We start from the raw sequence: 24,713 nt of genomic DNA, 5'->3' as shown, positions 1-24,713 counted from the left end.
TTATCAACAGGCCCACTTGCACCCCTTGCCCCCACTTCACAAGGAGGGACTCTGCACCGTCTATCTGAGGCACAGTGGCCTCCCTTGGACACAGGCTCTCCCTTATAATGACCGCTACCCCCCCGCCCCTACCCCAGGCCCTCGGCTGATGGAATGCCTGGAAACCCGGTGGGCACAGATCAACAAGGGGAACTCCCCCTTCTATGCCCAACCAGGTCTCGGTGATACCTGCCAGGTCCGCTCCCCCCAAATTGCACTTGGAGGTAAAAAAATAAGCAAAACTCCCATCCAATCATTATTTGTATCCAATATTATAGGCTATAGTTTAACAGCAGCAAAATGAGAGGACTGGGCCAATATTATATTAAAATTTCTTGTTAAATTTCAATTACAACAGTAATGAGTAGTCATTATAAAATCATATTGTTAAATAACAACCTTTACTTACTCTTCAGCTTACAATTACAAAAGCATCACTGGTAAAAAGTAAAAATACATTTAACCACAATACTCTGCCTAGAATTCCATGATTACATCCATTAAACATTATAGGGATTGACACAAAATAACAGTAATATTTTGATTCCCTTGTTCTTTATGCACATTAAGCTTAGATTTTTAACAAAACATTCTAAGTATTGGTTCCCAACAAACTGTATGCTCTCTTACAAACCAGCCAATTCCCTTGTCTTAAATTAATTAATTGAGGATCAATTGAATCACATCATGGTCCTTGGAATACTTCAGTCCTAGGTTCTTGCTTATCAAGCATTATCAAAAATATTTTTAAAATACCCCGTGTACCTTAGTAGAAAGATAATCGCATTGCAATGAATCCTTTTGTAGTCAAGAATTGATCCAAATTTAAAATAGAAATTGTGGGAAAACTGGAAATATGAGAGAACAAGCCCAAAGCATCAACAATTAACCATATCTCAATAAGCTCAGTATCCTTTTATTGCCTGCCATTATATTTGTCTACTAATAAAATGTTGCTATATACATTTTAAAATGTTTTAAAACATATTTGATTCTTTCAGAACATAAATATTCAATAGATATATTGAATATTTTGCTACCATTTCGCTGAATCTATTGGAGTAGGTGGATACAGTACCACAGTGGTCACTTTGATACATCTAAATGCTACTACCTATTAGCTAAAATGATCATCCTAGCATATTTTTTACAGAAGTGCACTCTTAGGACAGATGGTCCCCAAAGCAGTAGCTATACTGCTTTAAGGAAATCCATGCAGCTCAGTGTTGATCTGCAAAGCAACACTGTAAAATGGTTATATCAGTTATATGCAGACTATAGGATTAGAGATACACTACAGTAGGTAGGACAGTTCAGAACTGACATCTATCCTTAAGTCACTTGCCCTAACAGTATCAGAGGTTCTTGAGGCCCTTCTTATTTATTTATTTATTTATTTATTTATTTATTTATTTATTTAATTAATTTAATTTATATGCCGCCCTTCTCCCGGCGGGACTCAGGGCGGCGCACAACATACTTAAAACCAAAACATATATACAATCCCCCCCTTAAAACCGAATTAAACTAAATTTAAAGTTGTGTCTTCCAAATTCCTAAAAAAAACCCAGTATAAAATCCACCCTAGGTCAGGTCCGCTTGCTGAAAGAGCCATGTCTTGAGGGCGCGACGGAAGGTAAGGAGATCCGGAATTATCCGAATCTCGGGGGGTAGTTCGTTCCAGAGGGCATTGACTTTCTAATGCCCCTGGGCCAGGAAACATACCTGTTGCTATATATATATGGTGTATCCCTTTTTCCTGCTGTGTGATAGCACTGGTCAAAGACGTCTGGTGCAGAAACCAAATGTATGGAAGATGCTGTACAATTTATGAAGTATGCTTAGAATGGGGTAAACTTGACTACTACGATGAGCAAATTGTTAAGATGTGCCTGAGCTCAACATCAACACTGAACACTGTAGACCTTCAACGTTGTCTTTTATCGTCTTTCACAAGTTTAATTAGCCTTTCACAGTACAGGTTCTGGGTTCCTTTTAGTTTATTCCTTTAACCACCAGGAACAGAATTACTAATTCCTAAGCTTTTTGACATATTAATTACAAATCTGTTCTTATTAATTATATGCCAATAGATGCTTTGTTTGGTAAACCTTACATTTTTATCAATTAAAGCTAATATTTAATTAAAGGTTCCATGCGATATGGCTTTATGTTGTTCATATAAGGAATTCCTCCTGTTCAATTTTCCATCTTTTTTACTTTTTTTCTGTTACTTAGACTAACGGACTTCGGACAGTTTGGGCTTAATATCTCCTGGAATTCAACTGCTGGAAAAACCTGATGATTCTAATCTTGCAGATTAGACTTGAATCACCACTGAGTGTCTATTCTGTGTCACTTCCCAACTGAAGTATTGTGCATGGTTATGCAAAGCAAAGATTACTGGGCAGTGGTCCTAGTCTTAAACTCTAGGATTCCCTTTGCTGGGAATCAAAACACAAGTTTTGAAAAACTGATCATTGATGATAGTCCTTGGTAGTCTACTGCTTATTGCCACAAGTTTTTATTAATTACTTTTAATTGTGTTTATGTTGCTTGTAGCTTTTAGTTAAACTATTTTGTAGCATCTGTGAAGACTGAGCATAAAATCATTTTCAATGAATAAATAAAAATGTCCTCATAGCAAGACAAAGTCTTCATTGTTAAAACACGCCAACTTTTTGTGTTCATCTTCGGAGAACATTGTCTTCTCTTCCTGGACTGGACTCGCCACAAAATCGTAGTCTCTGGAATGTCCGTTTACAAAAGTAAACAAGGGATATTTCTCTTTGGACGAGGATTTCAAAATCTACAGTGAAACGTATTGGAAAAAAGAACATGAATTAGAAGACCGATGCCAAGAGTCTAAGCATATCAGTTTGAAGCAAAACGCACAATCGTTTAATGCACATCTTCCTTTCAATTTTTTTGTTTCATTTCATGTTCCTCCTCAGCAAAGTGCACACTGTAAGCCATATTTATAATGACAATGAAGTCAACAAATATTTCCCATTAAAGGCAACATTTAATCACTTCTTGGGCATGGCAAAATTGAATCAACAATATTTTGTCTCATATTTACTATTCTGCATCGGCTTTGGAGGTTGCTAGAATTTTAATAATTTAAATTGCATAAATGGTTTCAATATCTTATAAAACTAAATTAGTCTACAGATAAAGTGCATAAGGGTTTGGTTAAATCTATATCGGAAAAATATTAACAGCAATATTAATCTGGCATATTGAAAAAAATCGAACTATTCAAATGGGATAAAATGTTTTAGAGGGAACCAACATGCTCCTGGAAAATTGTCTGAAGTAAAATCCGATTCTATGAATTTTATTGGGCTCTGCAGTTTTAAACTTCATTCTACTCTTCTTGAATCGTATCCTCCAGATAATACAGAAGTAGTAGCAGGATTGAGGAATAAGAATAAAAAGGAGAATCGGAAAGGGAAATTTTTAAGGTGGCAGTTGATGGCAAAGGATCTCAAGGGACATGATAATTAGGTACAGACTTTTTATTGCTTGGCTACTGGATCAATTCAGCTCCCATCAATAACAAAAGTTCATGGCATTCTGATGCCTGCTTGGTAGCCTGTGAAATTAGCTGGCGGCTAACCCCTCCTATTAATTGACAGGTGTCTTATAACTTGACAGCCGCCACCTAGTAAGTGTCTCACTACTACGTTACTCTTTGATCAGGGATAGCTGCCACATTACAGATCACTTAGCCAGACAATGTAAATTGAGTTTATTCTAGCAATACATGCTATCCGAGTCACAACATGAGGTTTCTACTTTCTTCATTTAATTACTCTATCCTATAAATATTAAGCTTAAAGAAAATGTATGGCAACTTAGGACAGTGCAATATTCAGTAGCTGTTTTTATGGAAATAAATGTACTTATATTTCATTCTCCCTATACTGATGGCTCTTAAGATACGTGACAGTGTATAAACCACCAATGATGTGAAACTCATTTACCCAACAGAAAACCCCCTTAATGATCTCTTTTTGACATTCTCCGAACATTGGCACATAGCTCTGATTTTCTCTGGATTAAAAATATCCAGGCTATAACCTGGCTTTCAAAAATGAAGCAAAGAAATGTGTCCCCCAGGATGAGAACACGGTCCTAGCTGTGGCTATGATTACTTTAAAATAAACCCAGATCTGATGTTTTTGCACTTGTAGAATAATTTTTCTTTTATTAAGGCACTCCTTAATAAAATTAGACCTTTCTATATTCCTGATCAATGGCTGGTTTCTAATACAGCTATTTTTCTCACACAGAGACGATTTTAGAATGAATCGTATATAAACTGTTATTCTCCAACCAGAAAACTAGAAATAACATGGGGGAAAAAAATCTGAGGAAAACTAATTTTAAATGTTGCTCCCTTCCAGAGAGAGAGAGAATTCTCATATATGAAAGCTAGTGGGAGTTTGACTGCCAGTACAAACTATAAGCTTTAAAGTCCCTAATTCAAATGTCATCTCAATAATGAACTTTCCAGCCCTAAATAGGCCTTTTCTCTACCTCCCTACACCCCAAGAAGTTCTATTTAAAAAGTTAAAAATAACTTTACCTGGTTTTTTTCCAACTGTTTTTTAAAGCATACATTTTACTCCCCCCCCCCCCAGGTTTGACAAAATATTGATTTGAATATCAAATAATTTTAAAAAGCAAGTCTGAATCGGCCTGAGATACTAAAAAGTACTCATAGTATATTATTTTGACCTTTGCAATTTGGCTTCTTAATCCTCAAATCTAATAAATAAGTAAACATAATAGCTCTGAATTTTATAGAAGTGATACCATGTAAGCTGAAAGAAGAAAATAAAAGTACAAAATTAAAGTCCATTTAATCGGCCCAGAATTCTCTAATACAATTGGGCAAAATAAATCATATAGGACAGCTTGAGGAAAATGAAGAGATTAGTAGATATGAAAAAGTGTGGATAAAGTGAAAATGAAATATTTTATTGCAAGAATATAGTAGCAGCTTTCTTTCTGTGTCTTAAGTAAAACTATTTTAATTTTTTTTCGAACGCACTAAAACAAATGCTTATGTGGTTCTGGGAAATACTTACCTTTAACATGGCGCTAAAACACCACAATGATATTTAAAGTGTAAGTGTAATGAACATACTTCAACTAATGAAGAAATAATCTACAATTTATTTGATTTAATATTTCCATTTAAAATCCTCCCAGAGAAATTGATTGTCACAATATACTTCTTCAGGCTCTAATGACTGGAAAAGGGATTTTTTTAATAGATATATTTTTGTTTAAATGCTGCCACCTGGTGGGATAAACCTCTACTTGACTGTGAGGGAGAAAGATTGAATTAAACCAGTTTTACTCATAGATTTGCTAGAACCAGAACACTCAGAATTCAGAGACTTGCAGCTCCAGGACATTTAGAGGGTACCATGTTAGGAAAGACTATCTTACGGTATCAGAAATAATTTAACTTGGATAAAATATCTTCTACATTCATATTCTGTCATAATACAGTCACTTCAAAGTGCACTTTAAAATATAGTAAAATTTCAATAAGACATAATGCTCTGCAAACATATTAATTTTTGCTACAGTTGCTCTGCTTGTTGCTGAATCCTTTGCTTGAGACATTTCTAACTCTTTTTTGAAGGTTTTAACTGCAACAATTTAACAGGATCACAACAAGCCATTGAGACGAGGTTATTTTTGGGTAGTGGTTTGGCCGTACTAGGGCAGCAATTTAAGTTCTACTGGTATAATTGAAATGATAGCATAAAATACAACCGAGCAAATGGGAATTACGTTGGTTTCTTCATCTAAACATTTACCTTAGTTATTTCTTCAGCAGCCCTTTCAAAACCTTGCATGTCAGGACAATACAATCCTATGGTGCAACTTGGATCCATTTTTTTAAATAACATCTTCTTTGGAGAAGGGCAGTGGAAAGACTGCAAGTGACATATAATATTTTTAAATGATTAATAAGCATCAGAGAAGACCTATGACACAAATGTCCCTGGTCGGTTAGCAAATATTTATATGCAACAGATGAAGGTTAGGCTTTCAACAGGAGAAAAAAAGTTATGCTACTTTCCGTTTGCTTCTCAAATAATATTTCAGCCACCTACAATGTGGGATTACATTGAGGTGGGGGAACAGACATGTTGACAGAATTATTCAGAGTGTATGTCTTGCTTCATTTTTCCCCATTTGTCTTCCATTTATTCAGTCCCCATTTAAATGTGCAAACTTTGTTATTTTAATGCTCGATATCAATGATAATGTTTCCAGTACAAGATGTTTAAGGCCCACTCCACATTCTCCTCTCTATGAAAGGGGGGGAATGGAATCTGGAGGTCTTTTATTTGAAATCCCAGAGAGATTCAGTCAATCAGTAAAGGCAGTATTGAATTAGAATACTGGACTAAAAGCACAGCAGCCAGCAAAGATTTCCTAATGGAGTGGCAAACTTCCTAAAGGACATTTTGAGATTTTTTTTTGAGAAGCTATTAATTACCGTGAATTGGAAAATAGAATTTTTAAAAAAACAATTAGCACAGTAAGAGAAACGCTGCATATACAGAAATCAAATTAGTTTCTCATTGTGTAACGTTACTGTTACATTATTAATATGTAGTAATAATAATTGCTACTAATTGATATGTTTTTGGATCAGTCACTTAATGTAGTGGGTGACTGGAAAATTATATTAATAACCTATACTTTCCATCTGTACAATGTACAATTGACATAGTACCACAAGCCTGCAATAGGAAAACTAATTTGCTTCTAGAAAGATATTTGAATATTTTAGCCAGTTTAGAATTTGCTTCACTATGTGATCAAATGCTATCCCGTTTCAGAGAGATTTCTTGCACTGAAAAACAAACTAAATTAGCATTTTGTCTTCATTTCTCAAAAAGTTTAGATAGCCATTTCATAACTGTGGCACAGAAGAAGCTGAGATGATTTCAAAAATATCTGAAAAACTCAACAGTTGGCAGACTAATTTGATATATCTCATTATGACATTCAAATTAAAAGGCAATTGTGCAATTTAATTCAATGAAGTTTTCTAGTGGAAATGTGTAAGCTTGAAAAGCTACAAACAACTGAAGGACAAACTTAAGTTGATCAAATGAGATGAGTCCATTTCTTTAGTTTCAAAGAGAGAATCAGGATTGCCCTAGAACTTAAAATTCACTGCAAAGAGTATTAGAACAGCTGGCAACATAATCAGGGACAGTTCTCCGAGGCATAGTATCAAGGAGATACATCAGCACCACTATAAGATCTAAGTGAAGTTCCACACAGGGTCTTACTTTTAAAAGCAGACCATCTTTCTATGCAAAAATTATGAAGTAGAATCAGAAGCCAATCTTGTACAATTTTCCCTGTACAAATACACCCACAAATATATACACATTTCAAAGAACACAATATATACAAGACTCTCAGTCCCATCTGTTCACGGCCTACTCCCATAGGTCAAAGATCTCTGCATAACAGAGGCCTGCACATTTAATGTATAACCTCAGCAACTACTAGTCTGGGGGCAATGAATGGAAGCAACATATAAAATCTAGCAATTAATTAATGCATATCTATAGCTTTGTTTGGAGACTTCAGCAGGTAGTACTGCTTGCCTAGTACTTTCCAGCCTTCTACTGAGCATCTTTGTTACCTGCGAGAAAGAAATAGCTTTCCTATTAAAGTCATATTAGCACTTGAAGCATTTGACTTTGGGTTAAACATTTATGAACATATTTGTGTCAAACACCTGGGAAGACTCTCATTTCTACTGCAGTGCAATTGGATATCCAACATTTGAAACTCTACTAACTGCAGTACAGTACAAACTAGCCCAGAGGAGGAAAGTCACGGGACAGAGACTGTGCTGCTAACACAACAAACGGACTCCTTTTAAGAGGTGGGATTCTCTCAAGTTAAAAATGTGAGCCAGGCAACCTCCCAAAAAACTATGGAGGTGTATTTGATATTATATATAAAGGATCAGCATTTGACAGAGGTAGATCTTTTTGGGGGGGGGGGTACTCTAGATTTAACAGGAAGAGGAGGTGGAAGGGATGATTTAATAATTAGTGTTTGGTTCACCCATGAAGCAAACAGTGCTGTTCTTTATCCATCCTACCTCAAGGGGGAAATCCTTTACGCTGACATCTACAAAAGACTGGCAATAATGAGGATCCATGTAAATCAAGCTGTCATCTACAAGGGCAAAACAAAAGACAAGTAATTCAAAAAACACCATATTATTACACTGCTTACAATCCAATTTCTATGCAGAACAGGAGGAGGTGGGGGGGGATAAGAGTCCCCTTAGCAAGTCACTGTCTGCCAGAGTATATTCATTGACTGAGGTTTTTGCAGGGCGGATTAACTTCTGCATAATCAAATATGCTTGTAGAAGCAGAATTTTGATAAAGCGATAAGGCTGTCATTTAATTTTTGGAGATAAAATTACTTTTACAAACACACAATTATATACCTTGATTTTGCCTATGAAAAATGCATCGTATTTCCTCATCGTGACAAGAAGAACATATTTGCTTGTCATTTGGTCATCAATTTGCACCATTTAAACTACTAAAGGATAAATACGTAACCAGGATCTGCCAGGTAGTAAGCAAGGAAAAGGCTCAGGGAGTTTGATGGAAGAGATAAATTATGCCTTGTTTGTGCAACAAAAGAAAATTAAATATACATTTTTACAGAATCTAATTATAACGTGGGGTAAATGACAAATGACTGGACTTTGGTAGGTCTGATAAATTAATAAAGAAATCTCCGCTGTTTTAATCATTTTTCTTTCTGCAGGGGCTTATAATAACTCCAAAGGTCTTGGAACAGAGACAGAGGGGGAGACACACACACACACACACACACACACACACACACATTAAAACACTAACCTTGAAATCCAGCAAAGTAATATGACTGTTTAGGTTTTCCTCCGATAATGCCAATGCAGTAGTCAAGGCTCAAAATTCCCTGTTTTATAAGAGTAGATTAACTGAAATTTAGACTTTTATGGCAGGAGATTGCAATGTAACAAGTTTAGACCTGTGGCCTTTGATTTTAGAACAATGCAAGCTGTTTGCAAATCCCTCAGTGCACAAACATGAACTCTTTATTTTTAGCTGATAAAGAATAATGAAGTATTCAATATGCAAATGCCTATGTATAAATAGAATCTTTTACAAAAGGGAACAATAAATCCTCCATGCATAAGCTCTGGATTGCACCTTTTTCAATGCAACAGGAAATCGTAGAAAACATCCTAGGGCAGGGGTCTGCCACCTTGACAACTTTAAGACTTGTGGACAGCATTGTCAAGATTGCAGTTCCCTGCCCTAGGGTAAGACCATAAAATAGAGATTTGTTAGCCCAAGAATCTGTGGAGTTCTGGCCCCTGTACTAGCTATTAATCAAAAAAGGAAGTCCATTTTATCTTTGCAGGCTATAGATGAGAAAGATCTAGCATCTGTTAAATCTGTCTCCACCCTGTCCTTCCATTCTCCTCGTCGCCATCTTCATTCCTTAATTATTATCCTACGGAATGCTAACAAAAAAAAGAGTATGGCATTCTTACAACTTCTGTCTGCCTTATCATTCTTCTAATTCCAGACTTCCTGTTCCTAAAGAACCAAAAGATTCTTTAGATATGTGCTGTCTTGCTTTCATTTAACAGAATATGTCCACATTTTCTTTTTCTTTTTTAAAAAAAGACTAAAAATCCAAATTATTTCAGTTGGCATAATTGCTTTCTACCAACTAACTTGACCCTTTGAAACAAATTTTATTAGAATATTAGGTTTTCCTGGTGCTTATAATTATCAAGCAAAATATGAACATATGCAAAATATGCTGTAATTGTGTGAGTGTTACAGCTCTCCTTGTCTTACATGATAGTTATTAAATGATAGAAAATGCTATAATTTCTTAGATTCTGCCAAATGGCTCTTGTTGTATTTTCCTGTTGCATCTTCAACAACTCATGAATAATGACATGGCTTCTTATGTGAGAACGAAAGTGAAGAGTGTTTTTTTCTTCTTCCCTGTATGTTTATTTACAATATTTAAAGCACATTCAAGAATTCTGGACAATGTACAAAAGAGTCACACCCCGATATTAAACCCTTCCAAGGAGATTCAAAAGTCAGAAGAATGCCTGCTGACATAGCTTCTGTGCACTCTCTATCCTTAGGCCTCAACTGGCTTGGAGCATTTTTACAGGGCAAGGATAAATTATTTTTCAAATTCATTTTTAGACCTCTTTTTTCAAAGGATAAGGGGGGGACGGGGTTGCAGGAGAGATAAGAAAGTCTACAAATAAACTGACAGAAGGATATGAACTACCTATATAGTAAAGAACTTAGACTTATAGTCAGAGTAAGGCAAATAATTAAAAAGACCAGGTACACTGAAAGAAGGGTACAATCCCCTATTTTTTCACTACCAATAGTTTTCTAACTTAATTTGCCCTCTATCCCCAAATGCTTGACTCAAGAAGCAAAACACTTTACCAAAGCTCTAATACGAATCTGTGTACCTACTAAATGCACACAGTGGTCTTTATCCTTCAATAAGCCCCAAATCTAGAACTAGATAAGAGGTAACGGAAGCATCAGTTTCAGAGATGGCCCATTGCTGATGTTATTGGAAGTAATAATCTTTACAATTTATGAAAAAAAAAAGTTGGAAGCTATCTGATCTCTGAAGGAATCACCAAAAAGTGTGAAGCAAGTTCAGTTTTTATGGTGAACTCTGTAGCAGGAAGATAGCTATTTAGGGTCTGGAATAGCTGTACTAGCTTACTTTTAATACTTAGTACAGGATTTAATACTTAGGATTTTCAATCATGACCGTATACTGAAATTTCAATTATTAATAGGTTAATTACCACTTTCAATCTTCTTGCCATTTAATGTCCCACTCTGAAAAGTGACTGACTCATTTCATACCTTCACAAACTCAAAGTATTCCATATTGGTCCGTTCACCACCAAGCCTGACGGGAATTAATATAATAACAGATTTGACACTTGTCTTTTCAGAATCCGTGAAAGGGCAAAGAGCATCAATAACATCAGACTTGTAAACTTGAAAGAGAAACAAAAGTAAGCAAGCTTTATTGAAATGCATTTTAAGTGCAAACCAAGTTGTTTTGTCAAGAATATCAAAACATCTTTTAGGATAAATTTATAGGCAGAAAAAACATCTTATTGTTTCACTTTATTGGTGTGCACCGACCGATGTGTGAAAATGCAACAAATGCCACCAACCGGTGATGGCTTTAGCAGAGGCCTGCACCATGCGTATGTGTGTTAAGACTGACAAGATGGCAGATGAATGTTGCTATACAAGCCCATTCCTTTTGTACTTGCATGCAATTTCGACCCACAAACAAAAGAGACGGGGTTGTTTGATTTGTAACAAAAAAATCTTGCTGACTTTGGCCCCCAACCCACATTCTTTGCAGATACTGCTGGGATTCTGCATTAAACATTTCACCTCTAAAATTGGCAGCGTAATTATTGTATGTAGGCAAGACACGAGAGTAAAAAAAAACATATTACAAGAAAAAAGAACGAGTCCAAAACAGAGCCAATGAGTTTAGAAGACCATTTTATGGCAGATTTTAAAGAAATGGAGAGCATGCACAGCCTGCTAGGCAAATAAGAATATGCATCCACATTCTTTCAGTCACATTTCTTTTTCAAATATTATTAAAAAAATCTTAGAAGTCCATGCAGCAATTATCATTGTTTAGGATTCTTAAGGCGACATGTGTTGCCTTGTTTCCAGACATTGGGCTAACCCAATGGTCTGCGCCTCCTTCAGAAGGCAAAAAGAAATATTAAATTCCAGGAATCCCCTTGTGATTCACAGATGTCATAAAGGATAGTTAATACTCCATAAGATCTGTAGATGACACAGGGAAGTTTGTTCACTAGGGGTTCAGGCATAGCTCTGTTTTGAGCTAAAATCAGTGCCCTCGGGGCACTATAAACTCACTGTTGGTGTTCATGCAACATTCCACCCAATGACCCAGTTAAATGATTAATGTTGTCCTAATGTACTTTACTTTCCTAAGTAAAATAGCAAAAGATTTGCTAGCTTTTTCAGTCAAACACTGAAGTGACCATAAGTTCCTGCTGAATTTATTTAAAGTGTTTTAATATGTTTTGAATAGAAAATTCTGTCAGATGTAATTTTGTAATGGCTTGATACAGAAAACTGTAAATTAATTATATACTTTTCCCTTCGTAGTCTAGGCCATATACAAGTCTACAAGACTATAAGTTTGTAACTGCAAGAATATAATTCTTTAAGAATTATATAAGATGGAACACTCCCAGTCTAGTTTTAAAAGACAACCTTACACCAGGAGAAGCTATTCATCTGAGCTAAGAAACTTTGATTTAGTATTACATTTTTAGGCTCTCAATGAAAGTTTGGGAAATATTTTGAAGAACGATCAAGTACATAATACACTTTCTCTTACCCGTACAGTCTTGAGCAACATAGATGGTTATTCCTTGTAATTCCGGGTCCCTTGCTTTTTCAACTGCTTTCCTAAAAGTATACACAACAGACACATTTCAGGTAAGCCGCAAAAAGAATTAAAGCTACACAGTCCTCAGGAAATGTTTTTTAGAAAAAGTCACAAAAGTTTGAAAAGCCAGCTTTAAAAGATTACAAATGTAAACACATGTGATTTAGACTGTAAAATGTGATAAAAGAAAACAGGTTTTTTTTTTTAAAAAAGGCCAATACATTATTAGATTTATCATGTTGCATCCATATATGTACAAAAAAACAAAAAGTGGACATATATACGTACATACATATACTACAGACATAAGAGCAAAGATAGTCAATCAATGAAACAATTCCAAGGTAAAAATCTAAACATACAACCTGTTTCCATAAATGGATTTATGATTTTAACGGCTTCCATGTCACTATGCATAGGTTTGTTATACTATTTGCTATAACAAACAATTGTTTGTTATAGAAGCACAAGTTTTTATTTTTAACTCTAAGGTTGAAGAGGGAAAGAACAGACCTTCAGTGAAAAAATGGCCAATGAAATTGTGTCCAAAAGCATATGATAACTGAATATGTAAATTATCAACCAAAACTGTGGGAGAACAGTTAACAAATTTCTGTGCTAATTTCATTAGTTACTTTTACAAATGTAACAGGCTACATAAATAACTTCAACTCTTAGACATTACATTATTTTACCAAAGTTTCATTCAAGGAGACTGTTCTTGCTATACAAAACCATTCGCACCCTGCATTTTCACAGATATTTAAAATTACACCTGGATTTTAGATTCTTGTCATTAGATGATTGTGTAAAATTGAAAAACATAAAACTATAAAAATAAAAATATTGTCCAAAACAATGACATATAATCACAATCTGTACTCAAAAATTTGACTTTCATATAAAAAGACTAGGCTGAATGTCGGACCCTTTTATTTTTTATTTAGATGTAATTATTACTAATCTATACATTTAACATCTCATGAGAATATATTATGTTTGAAAGTATCAGTTTAATCTGACAGTTCATTACACTATCAGTATATTAAAACACGAAGTCTACAACGTAGGTATATTTCAAGGTTAAAAGAGGTGCTAGTTTTTATAATACATCATTAAAAATACTGTAGTTAAAGGCTACGTTTGTAATGCATACTTTCATGTTTCTGCGACATTTTTTCATGCTCGAATTATAGATAATCAGAACACATTGTTAAAGGTCTATTTTTTTAAAACCAAATTTGTTCTGTCCAGAGTTTTGTTTTTACCTCAAAAGGTGCGCTACCACTGCTGGTCCATACCAGTCTCCAGCTATTTTTCCAGACTTCTTTCCATATTCTATCAGCCGATGCAAGCCAAAATTGGCAAATGGTGAATCAGAAAACCAAGAGATAATTCTTCGGTGATACTGCTCCTCCACACTTTCTTCAGTTCCCTGGTTGCGTATTGGACTTTTAGGATGAGTTGACTGGCTCCTGAATTCTCTTTCTCCTATAAGTGATGTTTCAAGAGATGCCGTGAGCTTTTTTACTGTCTGACTTGTCCATGATTCAGACTCTGGATTCTCAAAGACAAAGGCATTGGCCCAAATCCAATCTGTGATAGGATTAAAAACATATTATAGCTTAGTGAAAGTTAGTTTGTTCTGATATTAACTTATTTAAGAAGATTTCTACCTCTTTGTTGTCCTGTTTCATATTAAATATTTAAAGTTAGTTATTCCATAAGCAAATGCTGCATATGGATAATTTAGCAACTCTACAATAAGTGTTTCAATGAAATTAAATGCATAAATGTACAATAATATGGAGCTTAAGTCAGCAATGTAACAACAGCCACAAAACACGCATTCAAGAGAAAAAAATTATGGTAATTATTGTCAAATATTTTATCCTTATAATTTCATATTAACCAAGACAGTTAGCATTATATCTATGAGATAGTACTAAGATTTAACTGAAGTTAAATAGTTTATACTTAAATTCTTTCAGAGTCCTGGTTAGAAACTCTGATATGAGAAGCCTCCTCAACTGTTTTTTTGAGAATAAACACTTTCTTTCACACAAATCTTGGTAACTTACCTCTACCAAGAAAGTGGAGAATAAGTCCTTGAGCCAGAAGCATTTGGCCAGTTCTCAAAGTACAGCCCCAGCCACAGTCTGTGGTTAAAACTGAACCCCTGATTTGGGGAAATTCTTCCCTGTAAGTCAACCATATTCTAGAAATAAAGTCTTTACGGAACTCTTCGACGTTTCTTGAAAAGCTTTCATCTGTCATGTCATCACAGGAACCATTTGGTGATTGGTCACTGGGCCCTGTAAGAGGGACATCACGCATACATGTTGTAAAAAAATCAAAACATGGAACACATTATCCCCAGTTTACTAACATTGTACATCCTATTGTAAGAAAAGGTCATTTTCTATAACTGTAAATGAAAATAGCATTTACAGATGCAGCCACTGGAAGAATGATAAAACAAACAGTTTTCAGTAAACCGCAAGGACATGTTATTTTAGCAGAGTTCAAGGATCTTATTAAAAGTTTCTATATTCTTCTCTTCATAAGATAAATAAGATTCAGACAAAGCACTGCTTTGAGTTGATTATAAGAGCTGTCTTAACCCTACAATACTTTCTTGGGAAAGAACTGTCAAAACAGCAACAGTCTTTTTTTCCTTCTCAGAACAGATTCAGAGATCACCTTAAGGAGTTGTGTATGTTTCCAACTTCTTTTGCAGTCCCCCCCCCTCAGGAGGTATGCATATATCTGAACTGATCTAATACTCAAGTATTTTCAGAAGCTCCCACAAAAATGAAATGCAAAGATGAGTTACATAAATGTAAGAACAAAAACCAGCAGCCACTTGGATTTAAAATTAGGTACACATACCATCACTCTTGAAATGGTAGCATTTTCCCAGTAAAAAGACAGGAGAATTTCTGCTAAAGTAAGTTTTGGTTTTCAATACCCAGCCTACAAAAAAAGACAAACATAGATTTTTTAAAAACTGCTCCATCTAGATCAAGTAAAAAAAATGATCAAGGAAATTAAAAATAGTAACTTTCCATTTTAATCTGAAACATTCTGGCATCTTTTAAAGATGGGAGAGAAGGAAGGTGTGGCTTAGTTTTCAAAATATCATAATTAAGCCTCAAACCAACTTAATTCTCTAAACAGATATTTATTTATTTCATTCTCTAAATCAGAGTTTCTCTTTAAAAAGAATTAAGTTTACGAAATGTTAATTGTAATTTTTTAAATGTATGTGTGTGTGTGTGTGTGTGTGTGTGTGTGTATATATATATATAAACAACCTTACATAAAAACCATATAAGTATCTAATAAAAAAAAATCCCCCCTTCGATGCTCACTGTCAACATAATAGCCACAGAATTAAAACTCTCCCCCTTTTTATATGCTTCATGGAAGCAGGGTGTTGATTGCATGAGTACAGGCACCATCTTGATTATTATTTTTTTACCCCGTGCCCCTGTCTCAATTACACTAAAGCACCAGGCTAGAAACTAGGTATCATTTATTATTAGACAGGTCAATGATATAGGGGCTCCCTTTGAGGAGCACCCGGAGACTTCAACTGGTCCAGAATGCGGCCGCGCGGGCGGTGATGGGAGGGACTCGTCGCTCCCATGTAACACCACTCTTGCGCGAGCTGCACTGGCTACCAGTGGTCTTCCGGGTGCGTTTTAAGGTGTTAGTTACCACCTTTAAAACGCTCCATGGCATTGGACCTGGTTACCTCNTAGGGATGATTTTAATATAATTTTAATTATTACACAGCTACTAATATTTGGCTTTTAATTTGGTTTTAGAGGGGTTTTTATTCTGGTATTTTATTGTTATTTGTTTTAATATGCTGTGCACCGCCCTGAGTCCTCCGGGAGAAGGGCGGTATATAAATTTAATCAAATAAATAAATAAATAAATAAATAAATAAATAAATATAGGACAGGAATAGGCAACCTTGGCTCTTTTATGACTCGTGGACTTCAACTCCCAGAATTCCTGACCCAGCATGGCTCAGCTTGGAAATCTCTCCTTTTCCCCTCAACATGACTGGCTCAGGAATTCTGGGAGTTGAAGTCCACGAGTCATAAAAGAGCCCAGGTTGCCTACCCCTGATATAGGAGAAGAATCAGGAGTTTGTAACAAACCACCCTTCCTTCCACAACTCAACTCTCAAAAACTGCTGACCAATATTTGTTCATCTCGGATGGTACAGATGAAGGACTGCGATAAGCGTTCTTCCACCGCCCGGAGAACGGACGGTGGATGATAGTATAATTGGCAGCAGCATCTTTTCTTTGAAGCTTATAGAGGCGCTGGATGATAGTATAATTCACCCTAGAGGCATCATATTGATTTTTTTACCCCATGTCCCTGTCTCAATTACTCTAAAGAAATGACTAAGGCACCAGATTAGAAACTAGGAGACTGAATTCTAATCCTGCCTTAGGCATGGAAAACCAATTGGGTGACTTTGGGCCATCAGTTTCTCTCAGCCCAACTCACCCTCACAGGGTTGTTGTTGTGGGGAAAGGAGGAGGAAGGAGTATGAAGGTATGTTTGCTGCCTTAAGTGCTTTACAAAAATAATAAAAGCAGGATAAAAACAGACAAACAAATAACATTTCATCACGGAGGGGACCAGTGGGGGTGGGTGGGAAATCTTTAAAAAGAAAAAAAAAGAGAGAGAAATTAAAAGAGTGAATAGATTAAAAAGCCTGTTGGAGGGAAAACCTGCAATTGAGCAACTAAACAAAAATAATCAACCCACACAAAAACACCATTAACAAATATGTCAGACAGTTGGAGTGTCAAGGTCATATTTTGTTGTTTTTATTTCTTTGTTATGATTCATAAGAACATAGAAAATTGTCTGGTCTCACCTCTTCTTCAATACAAAGCTAATTCAAAGGCTGAAAGTTGACAAATTTCATTAAAACAACTTTTATAGTCTGGCATACAACATTTATTTCAGGAGTAAATAGTCACCTTTTTGTAACAGTCCAATATATCAAAAGTTCTTTATGAATCGAGAAATTTCAAATTTCTAGTACATGATTTACTAATTTACTGATGCTTTTGTCTTGTAAATGCCTGCCATCTTCCTGGTTCATTATAATAACTTCTAACTAAAAAAGAATTACAAAACACACCCATAACATGACTAGCTAACTTCCTTCAAATTTATTGCATATTTGACATTGAAAACCTGACAGCCATCCTTTAATTCTTGGATTAGTTATTTATTTATTAAATTCACATGTTGCCCATCTTGCCATCAAGCAACTCTTAATGTCCAATAAATCCATAAAATATGTTTTTTGCTAAAGTCATTCACTGCTCAAAGTAGGATTCTCCAGTTCTACACTCCATTTTTAAAAGTATATTATCCACATTTATTTTTGTAATGTTTCAAATTTATGCCACTAATAAATTGTTGGTTTAATGAGGAATACACACTGAAACCAATGTGCTGCAGCCAGCAATTGCAAAAGCACTGTGCAGTCTGGTGAATACCCCATTGTATGCCTGCTTACTCTCTTATTATCCCTTCCTTTCCAATCTTTCTCCTTTGCAACAGGGGAAAGAAAAACTTCAGGTCAGGCAGAGGACAATGTGTACTCACTGTAATGGCAATCATGTGAGTAAGGGATACTGCAAAGGTTGTAAATGCAGGCATTGGCCATACTTATTTTTTTCAGCATGGCATCTTCAAATGGTTGCTAAGTTAGTAAGGAAGTTAGTAAGCAAGGAAAATCTGAAGCTGGTTAAGAATATCTATGTTTTTCTAAAGATGAGTATTACTACTATGCTTGAATAGGAATTACTTCAAAGTGTTGGATCAAGGAACTCAGACAATTAGGCAGTTAATAATAGCCTAACCAAAGAATTACAAAGGAGAAAGCATATCCACCAACACTGACAAGACAAGCTACAAGGAGCAAACCCCACTCCCCTCTAGCATCAAAGATGTTGTCTAGCTGGATAATGAAACTATTGCAAGAAACAATCAAACTCAGAGAGCACCAAAGACTCCACCAGCTCAACCCTAAGCTATAAATATTCTCTTCAATTAGTACCCAAGTGTTAATTTCTTATGACAACAAGAATCAAATTTAATTTTTCCACCTAATGAATATTGTGTGAACATAAAAATAGCCTTCAAAAATAGCCAAATTCCTGTTATGATTAGAACTAAGAACGTGTCAGGATTGCAAGAGTGCAAAATAGTAATCCTCACAATGGTAAATAATCAGTAAAAGCCCTAAAGCAGTGGTTCTCAACCTTTTTAATGCCGCGACCCCAACCAGTCGTAAGTCAAGGACTAAACCAGTCGTAAGTCGAGGACTAAACCGGTCGTAAGTCGAGGACTACCCAGCCGGTCGTAAGTCGAGGACTTTCCCTGCCCGGGAGCGCCGCACATGAGTGGTTCCGCCCCCTGCGCCGGCCGAGGCGTAGCTGGCAAGCGGCAGAGACGGAGCAGGCCGACCACCAGCTGGCCCAGCCCAAGGGAGGTAAGGCACCCGCTGGAAAAGGGGGAAAAATGGCGGGCAAAAAAAATGGCGGACAAAAAAATGGCGGACAGCCTTGCTTGGCGACCCCCGTGAAATGGTCAATCGACCCCAAATGGGGTCCCGACCCACAGGTTGAGAACCACTGCCCTAAAGGCTACATCTGATTCTGAAAACTTTAGACATGGCCTATAGAGATTTTCCAAATTAACTTTTTATTGCAACTACTAAATACATGTGGACTAATCATATTTATTATAGTATGATTACAGTTACATTTTTATTTCAATCCAAGTTTCTTGTTCATTCTGATTTTACCTATATTTTGCATAATACCAAGTGCTGAATGACTGTTCTGAGAAATCTGTGCTTTCTAACTGATTTTATGTCATGCTTGGCAGCCATTTTGTGACGGCATCCACAATTTGTTCCAAAATTCCAAACATATTCACCATCCCCTAAAGGTGGGGATTCCTGCTCTCCACTAGCTCCTAGCGTTAATTTCAATACGACACTAAACTGTAATTAAGTAAAAGCAGAACTGAAATATTTTACTCGCGTGGCTAGCTTATGAGTTCATTCAAACTTAAATCATGAAATTGACTATTTTTCTCCCTCATTATCTTTTCTGAACAAATTCCCTTTCCTTCTCTTGTTGATGTGTTTCACCTGAACCGGCACTAATAACCTTAACCAGAGTTAGCATATTTCAGTCATTGGAGTAAATATACTATTGGTCAGCAAAAGCTAGCCTGCATTATTTTGCTAACTTTTTAAGTAAGACTTAAAAAGTCTATTACATTTCACTTACCATATTTCATATTATGCCATGCAGATATAAACTTTGATTTTATTTTCTCTACTTCATCTGTTCCAGTAGCCTCCATATTCAGATTCATGAGGAATAGCCATCACTATCTCAAGGACCTTAATGATTTTGTTCCTGCAAAAGGAAAGGAGTAAGACCAGAAATGGATGCTTGTATTAGGTACTTACATCCATTATGACCAGAAAGGGAAATAAAATCTCAAGAACATCCATTTGCATAGAGAAAAGCAATTGTAAGTTCTATGAATAAATAATAAAAAGCATTTGATTCCAAATATACAACAGTAAAATTATCACGCAAAGCTAAATAAAACATAATGTCCTCCAACTGCTCTCTACCCCACAATAAACTATCCAGTGTGCTTGTATGTGTGGTTGTGCAACTGAGATCACCTAAAAGCTAATTGGAAGGCAGAGGAAAATATTTGAATTGCTGTACAAGGGACACCGTTTTATATTATGCCTATTCAGTTCACAGCAAAACTCAAGGCTTATCAATATTAATGCTCTATTTTAAAAAGTTGGGTTCTATCCCAATCCAAATTGCATGAAGCAGGTTGAGATGCAAATAAAAAGAACGTGCCTAAAGGAAGTATGAAATACAAAAAAAAGAGACGGAAACATAAACATTTTGTTCTGCAAGACTAACCCTAAACAACTTTAAGAGAATGAAAATTACCACACATCCAGATATGTATCGGAACTAGCCTTTCTACTTTGCTAAGTTATCTTTCACTCCAAATATTTACCAAACTGATATGACTTTTCCGAAAGACTGGTCCTTTTGCTAAGGCACAAGAAGTGTCTCTTACTCAGAACCATATGGCATGAAAGCCATAAAATGCATCAGCATCTTAAAAAAAATGTTGTGGGGGGAGGATTGACTTTTGTATATTCGTGGTTTTGTTGTGTTAATAGCAGGCAACCACTTGTCTCTCTGCTGAGGTTCTTTTATTGCCTTTTTCACATCTGTCAAGGACATCAACTTGATCGCTGGTCTGCAAGTCAGCAGCCTGAGAAACTCTTCCTGTTTATTTTCAGAGGTGAAATAAATTCATGTAGCCTTAAGTGATCTTGTGCAGAAATTTTCCTCTTCCCTACCAATTTAAATATGTTTTCAGTTCCATTAACTTTATTGTAGAAAATGTTGCAGGATTAATACCTGATTTCACCATTCCTTAGATGGGTTCAAGCCTAATGTTTCCAGTTGTGCAAAATGTGTCTGGAGAACTTTTAATAAGCCTTGAATAGCCAAAGAAAACTCCTCATTTCTCGTATTTGCCGGAGCAGATTCCTCAGCTAAACTGTCTAATGTCCAAATCTCGAACTGGAGAAAGTAATCTAAGAAAAGTGGAGAAAGTAATCATCATGTTTTACTTATTTGATTACTAGATTTTTATCCCAATTTGCTAATAAATGGGATTGGCCACTTACAAAATAATAATCCAATTAAAATTAGAAATAGAACTAACATACTTTAATACATAATACAATATTAAACATCATGTGATCCAAACCATAATTCAAGTAATCCAAAGATTATGTTAAAGAGAAAGGAGATGAATTCTGCAATTTTGGAATGAAACATAAAACGGCCATTTCTAGCATGCCCCAGTAACCCGTATATTTAGAAGAACCTGATTTGCAAAGTTTTATATCTAGACTTGTTCATAATGATCTAGAACAGATGGTCTATTAAGTAACCTGGCAAGTCATTTAGGAGTGTAAAAATTTGAAGTGAAAATCATGAGTTGATTCAAATGGCACTGAATATCTCCCCTCCCCCCACAGACATTGAGTCTAGTAGGGATACAAGCCCCTGGATGAACCTATTTGTTTGTATGCTGCTCCTTTGGATATTTGAGTATTTTGTAGTTAATTTATTATTTATTTATTAATGATATACAAGTCATTTACTGAAGAGGGCAGCTATATAGATTAGATCATAAATCAAGCAAAGCATTTGCAACTCTTTAATTTAAATGATCAGTATACTCCTCGTGATTAGATCTTATGTACTCTTTAAGTATAATTTCCTTTATGTCTTACAGAATTCTGCAATCAACAATTTTGGACTTGGCTATTAAGAGTAGCAAAAATTCCATATAGCCAAACTGATGGTAAAAATCCAGTGATTAAAAAAAACCAGCTAGTGTGAGCGTTTTGCCTACATTGTTTTATTCAGGAACTTATCGACTGATAATGCCTTCCAATTTCCTTCTCAAAGCAATATGCAATATGTATGCGATCTGTAATACGCAAGCAATAGTTTGGGAGTTAAGCAGATCATACATAAGGTGATCTATATGCAAACTTAACAGAAGTGAGTTTGAAAGTCAGTCTGAATCTTGACACCAAAGGCAATTAATTCAATTTTATTTTGGGGAGGACTGCATCCTTTTTGTTAAAAAAAAATTCAAGATAGCCACCTTCAAAAAGGAGAAAGAGCACTTAGTATGAGAGAAGACAAGACTTGAATTATAACTTAGTAGCCTATAATCTTATATACATTTCCTTGGAAATGAAGTACTGTTGGATTCAATAACGTTATCTTGGAAAACACAAGTATGCAGCGTTTGATTACATTGTATGATTACAATATATGATTACATTGATCACTGCAGTGCATTCTTTTTAACTTGAGTAGCCATTACTTATGTCCTGAAGCTTTATAATTAATTATAATTAATTTTAACTTTCTCTTTACACGTTAGACCCAAAATAAGCACATTTTGTCCAATGTATATAATAATCATCACATTTGAGACACAATATATAAAATTATAGAGTGTAATACAGGGGGGAAAACCAGTTTTTGGAATGCTAATTCACTTTTGGGTTCAAATAATGGAAGATTTAAGGAAAAGATATAGTAGGAACTGAATCTGGACTTGTCAGGCCTTTGTTTTGTTCTCTTTTCAAATCCTGCAATGAAAGTCAATAGAGCAAAGAAAGGAGAAGCCCATCTAATACATAATCAGCAGGAATTAACGTTAAAAAAAGCCAACTAATCTTATATTCTTTGTACTCTAAATGTGATACTTTGTTTCCGTCCTATTAATACAAGTTCATGTTAGTTTACTGTGAAGATCCAGCGAAGATGAGAACTTGCAAACTGTTATAAATCTAATGTCTCCTTGGCTCCACTTCTCCCAAAATTCAAGGAAGGTTTGTGGTGAGGTGTTTTTTGCATTAAAACAGCACATTTTTTGCTGATGCTTTGATTTATTTGAGGGCTGAATGTTCATGCCTAAAGGCAATAAACTCATAGCACTTAGCAGAATATGAAGAAAAACAACCATGTCCTACTAGTGTCTTGCCAAACAAGCATTCTAAATGAGATCGAGCCACTTCCCAATGTTTTTCCCCCAAAAGCATTTAAAAACAAAAACAAAACACACACCAAATGGATTTTCCCCAGCTTCAAATTGAAATTCATTCCTGGCATTACTGCTCTGTAATTTCCAAACCCGACCATCTTTGCAGAAAAATCGGAGATCTTCTAGTTCAATTTCAACTGAATTCAATTTCAATTGAATTCAATACTTATACACAGCCCTGAATTAAACCCGTTCACTCACACACGAATTCCTTCGCCTTTGCTCCATTGCTACACGTTGCCCCCAGCTCAGTCTCCAGATGATCAAAACTTCAAACCCCTTGACTTGCAAAATAAAAGTGATTTTTTTTACTATTAAAAAAAAAAAACCACACCACCAATCTTTCAGACCTTTCCTGAATAAGGAAAAGAAAACTTTCTTGGAAATAGCATTTTTCCCTTGCGGGAAATGTCACTCCCTCTCCCGCGATCCATCCGAGCCCCCACGATCTCGAAATTATTAATCACCCCTTGCAAAAGACTCTTCCACGCACCGGGAGCCTCGCTCCGGGTTCAGAATCGACTGTTTCCTTCCCGAAGAGAATTCCGAAAAATTCGAATTCCACCCCGCAGCCAGGACACCGGAGCTAGCTTAAGGCGAGGAAGATACCCTCCCGCCCACCAAAAAGGGGGAAAAAATCCTGTTTCGACTTACCACCGGCTTCTTTTGACCCACTCCGGCTCCCGTTACTCATCCCCCTAGAGGCGCTGCTTCCGGAAAGGGAAACCAAATTTGCATGCCCAAATAGTACAGTACACTGTGTTACCGTCATCTGGTGGGAATCCGACGTTGCGGCCGTCTCGTTTGATACATAGGCACAGACTACATGTCCCAGAAAGCATTGCTCTTTAGGCGGAAGTGGACCCTCGGGGAAGAACTGCTGTTTGGGAAATGTAGGCTTCCAGTTTAGAAAAGTTGCAGTGTTGGGAACCCGAGGAAATGGCCTCTGAAAAATCTAGTTTTCCATAATTTATGCAATCCGCTGGGTTTTACGAATTAGGGATTTCTAATCAGTTGTACATTGCTATCAATTAACTAAATAAACTCTAACCTTCTCTTTTAATAGGTTGAAGATGAGCATTTTCATGATAAAAACATTTCTATGAAGTCTTAGTTTGTATAATTAGTTACAATATAAGTAAAATTCAAGGGTTGAAGTTTTAAAACTTTGTGTCAAAAGTCAAGAGGTATCTACCCTAAATCATAATGGATATGGCCTACATCAGAAGAAACAAGTATACAATCAGGTAGTTTTATATATGGCAGGGCTTTTCAACCTTTTCACCCATTGTACCACTTTTAGGATATGGCAACATCCGAGTACCACCAGTCAC

The 24,713-nt window shown here is 35.9% G+C and overlaps 1 protein-coding gene across 2 annotated transcripts; it reads right to left on the bottom strand.

Annotated features, from left to right (window-relative positions):
* Positions 1-1,728: 1,728 nt before the first annotated feature.
* ATG4C (autophagy related 4C cysteine peptidase) lies at positions 1,729-24,092 on the bottom strand. 2 transcript variants are annotated; one of them, XM_015815531.1, is made up of 12 exons: positions 24,034-24,092; positions 21,162-21,340; positions 19,983-20,114; positions 15,526-15,609; positions 14,715-14,948; positions 13,902-14,229; positions 12,583-12,653; positions 11,040-11,176; positions 8,988-9,066; positions 8,207-8,283; positions 5,883-6,002; positions 1,729-2,848 (listed from the first exon to the last, which is right to left on the bottom strand). In XM_015815531.1, exons 3-12 carry the CDS (start codon positions 20,068-20,070, stop codon positions 2,678-2,680), a joined length of 1,389 nt encoding a protein of 462 aa, XP_015671017.1. In that variant the 5' UTR covers positions 20,071-20,114; positions 21,162-21,340; positions 24,034-24,092; the 3' UTR covers positions 1,729-2,677. The 2 variants fall into 2 exon arrangements, with proteins under 2 accessions (XP_015671017.1, XP_015671018.1); XM_015815532.1 differs by lacking the exon at positions 21,162-21,340.
* Between the last annotated feature and the right edge of the window lie 621 nt (positions 24,093-24,713).

This window comes from Protobothrops mucrosquamatus, unplaced genomic scaffold (genome assembly GCF_001527695.2).
Source record: "Protobothrops mucrosquamatus isolate PMUCROS unplaced genomic scaffold, P.Mucros_1.0 scaffold347, whole genome shotgun sequence".
Classification (NCBI taxonomy): domain Eukaryota; kingdom Metazoa; phylum Chordata; class Lepidosauria; order Squamata; family Viperidae; genus Protobothrops; species Protobothrops mucrosquamatus.
This window is presented reverse-complemented; position numbering and strand designations above follow the sequence as displayed.

Bases quoted from the DNA above. Each gene is read 5' to 3' on its own strand.
- ATG4C (XM_015815531.1), bottom strand. From the start codon at position 20,070: ATGAATCTGAATATGGAGGCTACTGGAACAGATGAAGTAGAGAAAATA. The intron at 14,949-15,525 runs GTATGTGTACCT...TCCCTCTTACAG, and splicing joins CTACCATTTCAAGAGTGATG to GGCCCAGTGACCAATCACCA. The intron at 12,654-13,901 runs GTAAAAACAAAA...GTATACTTTTAG, and splicing joins GTGGTAGCGCACCTTTTGAG to GAAAGCAGTTGAAAAAGCAA.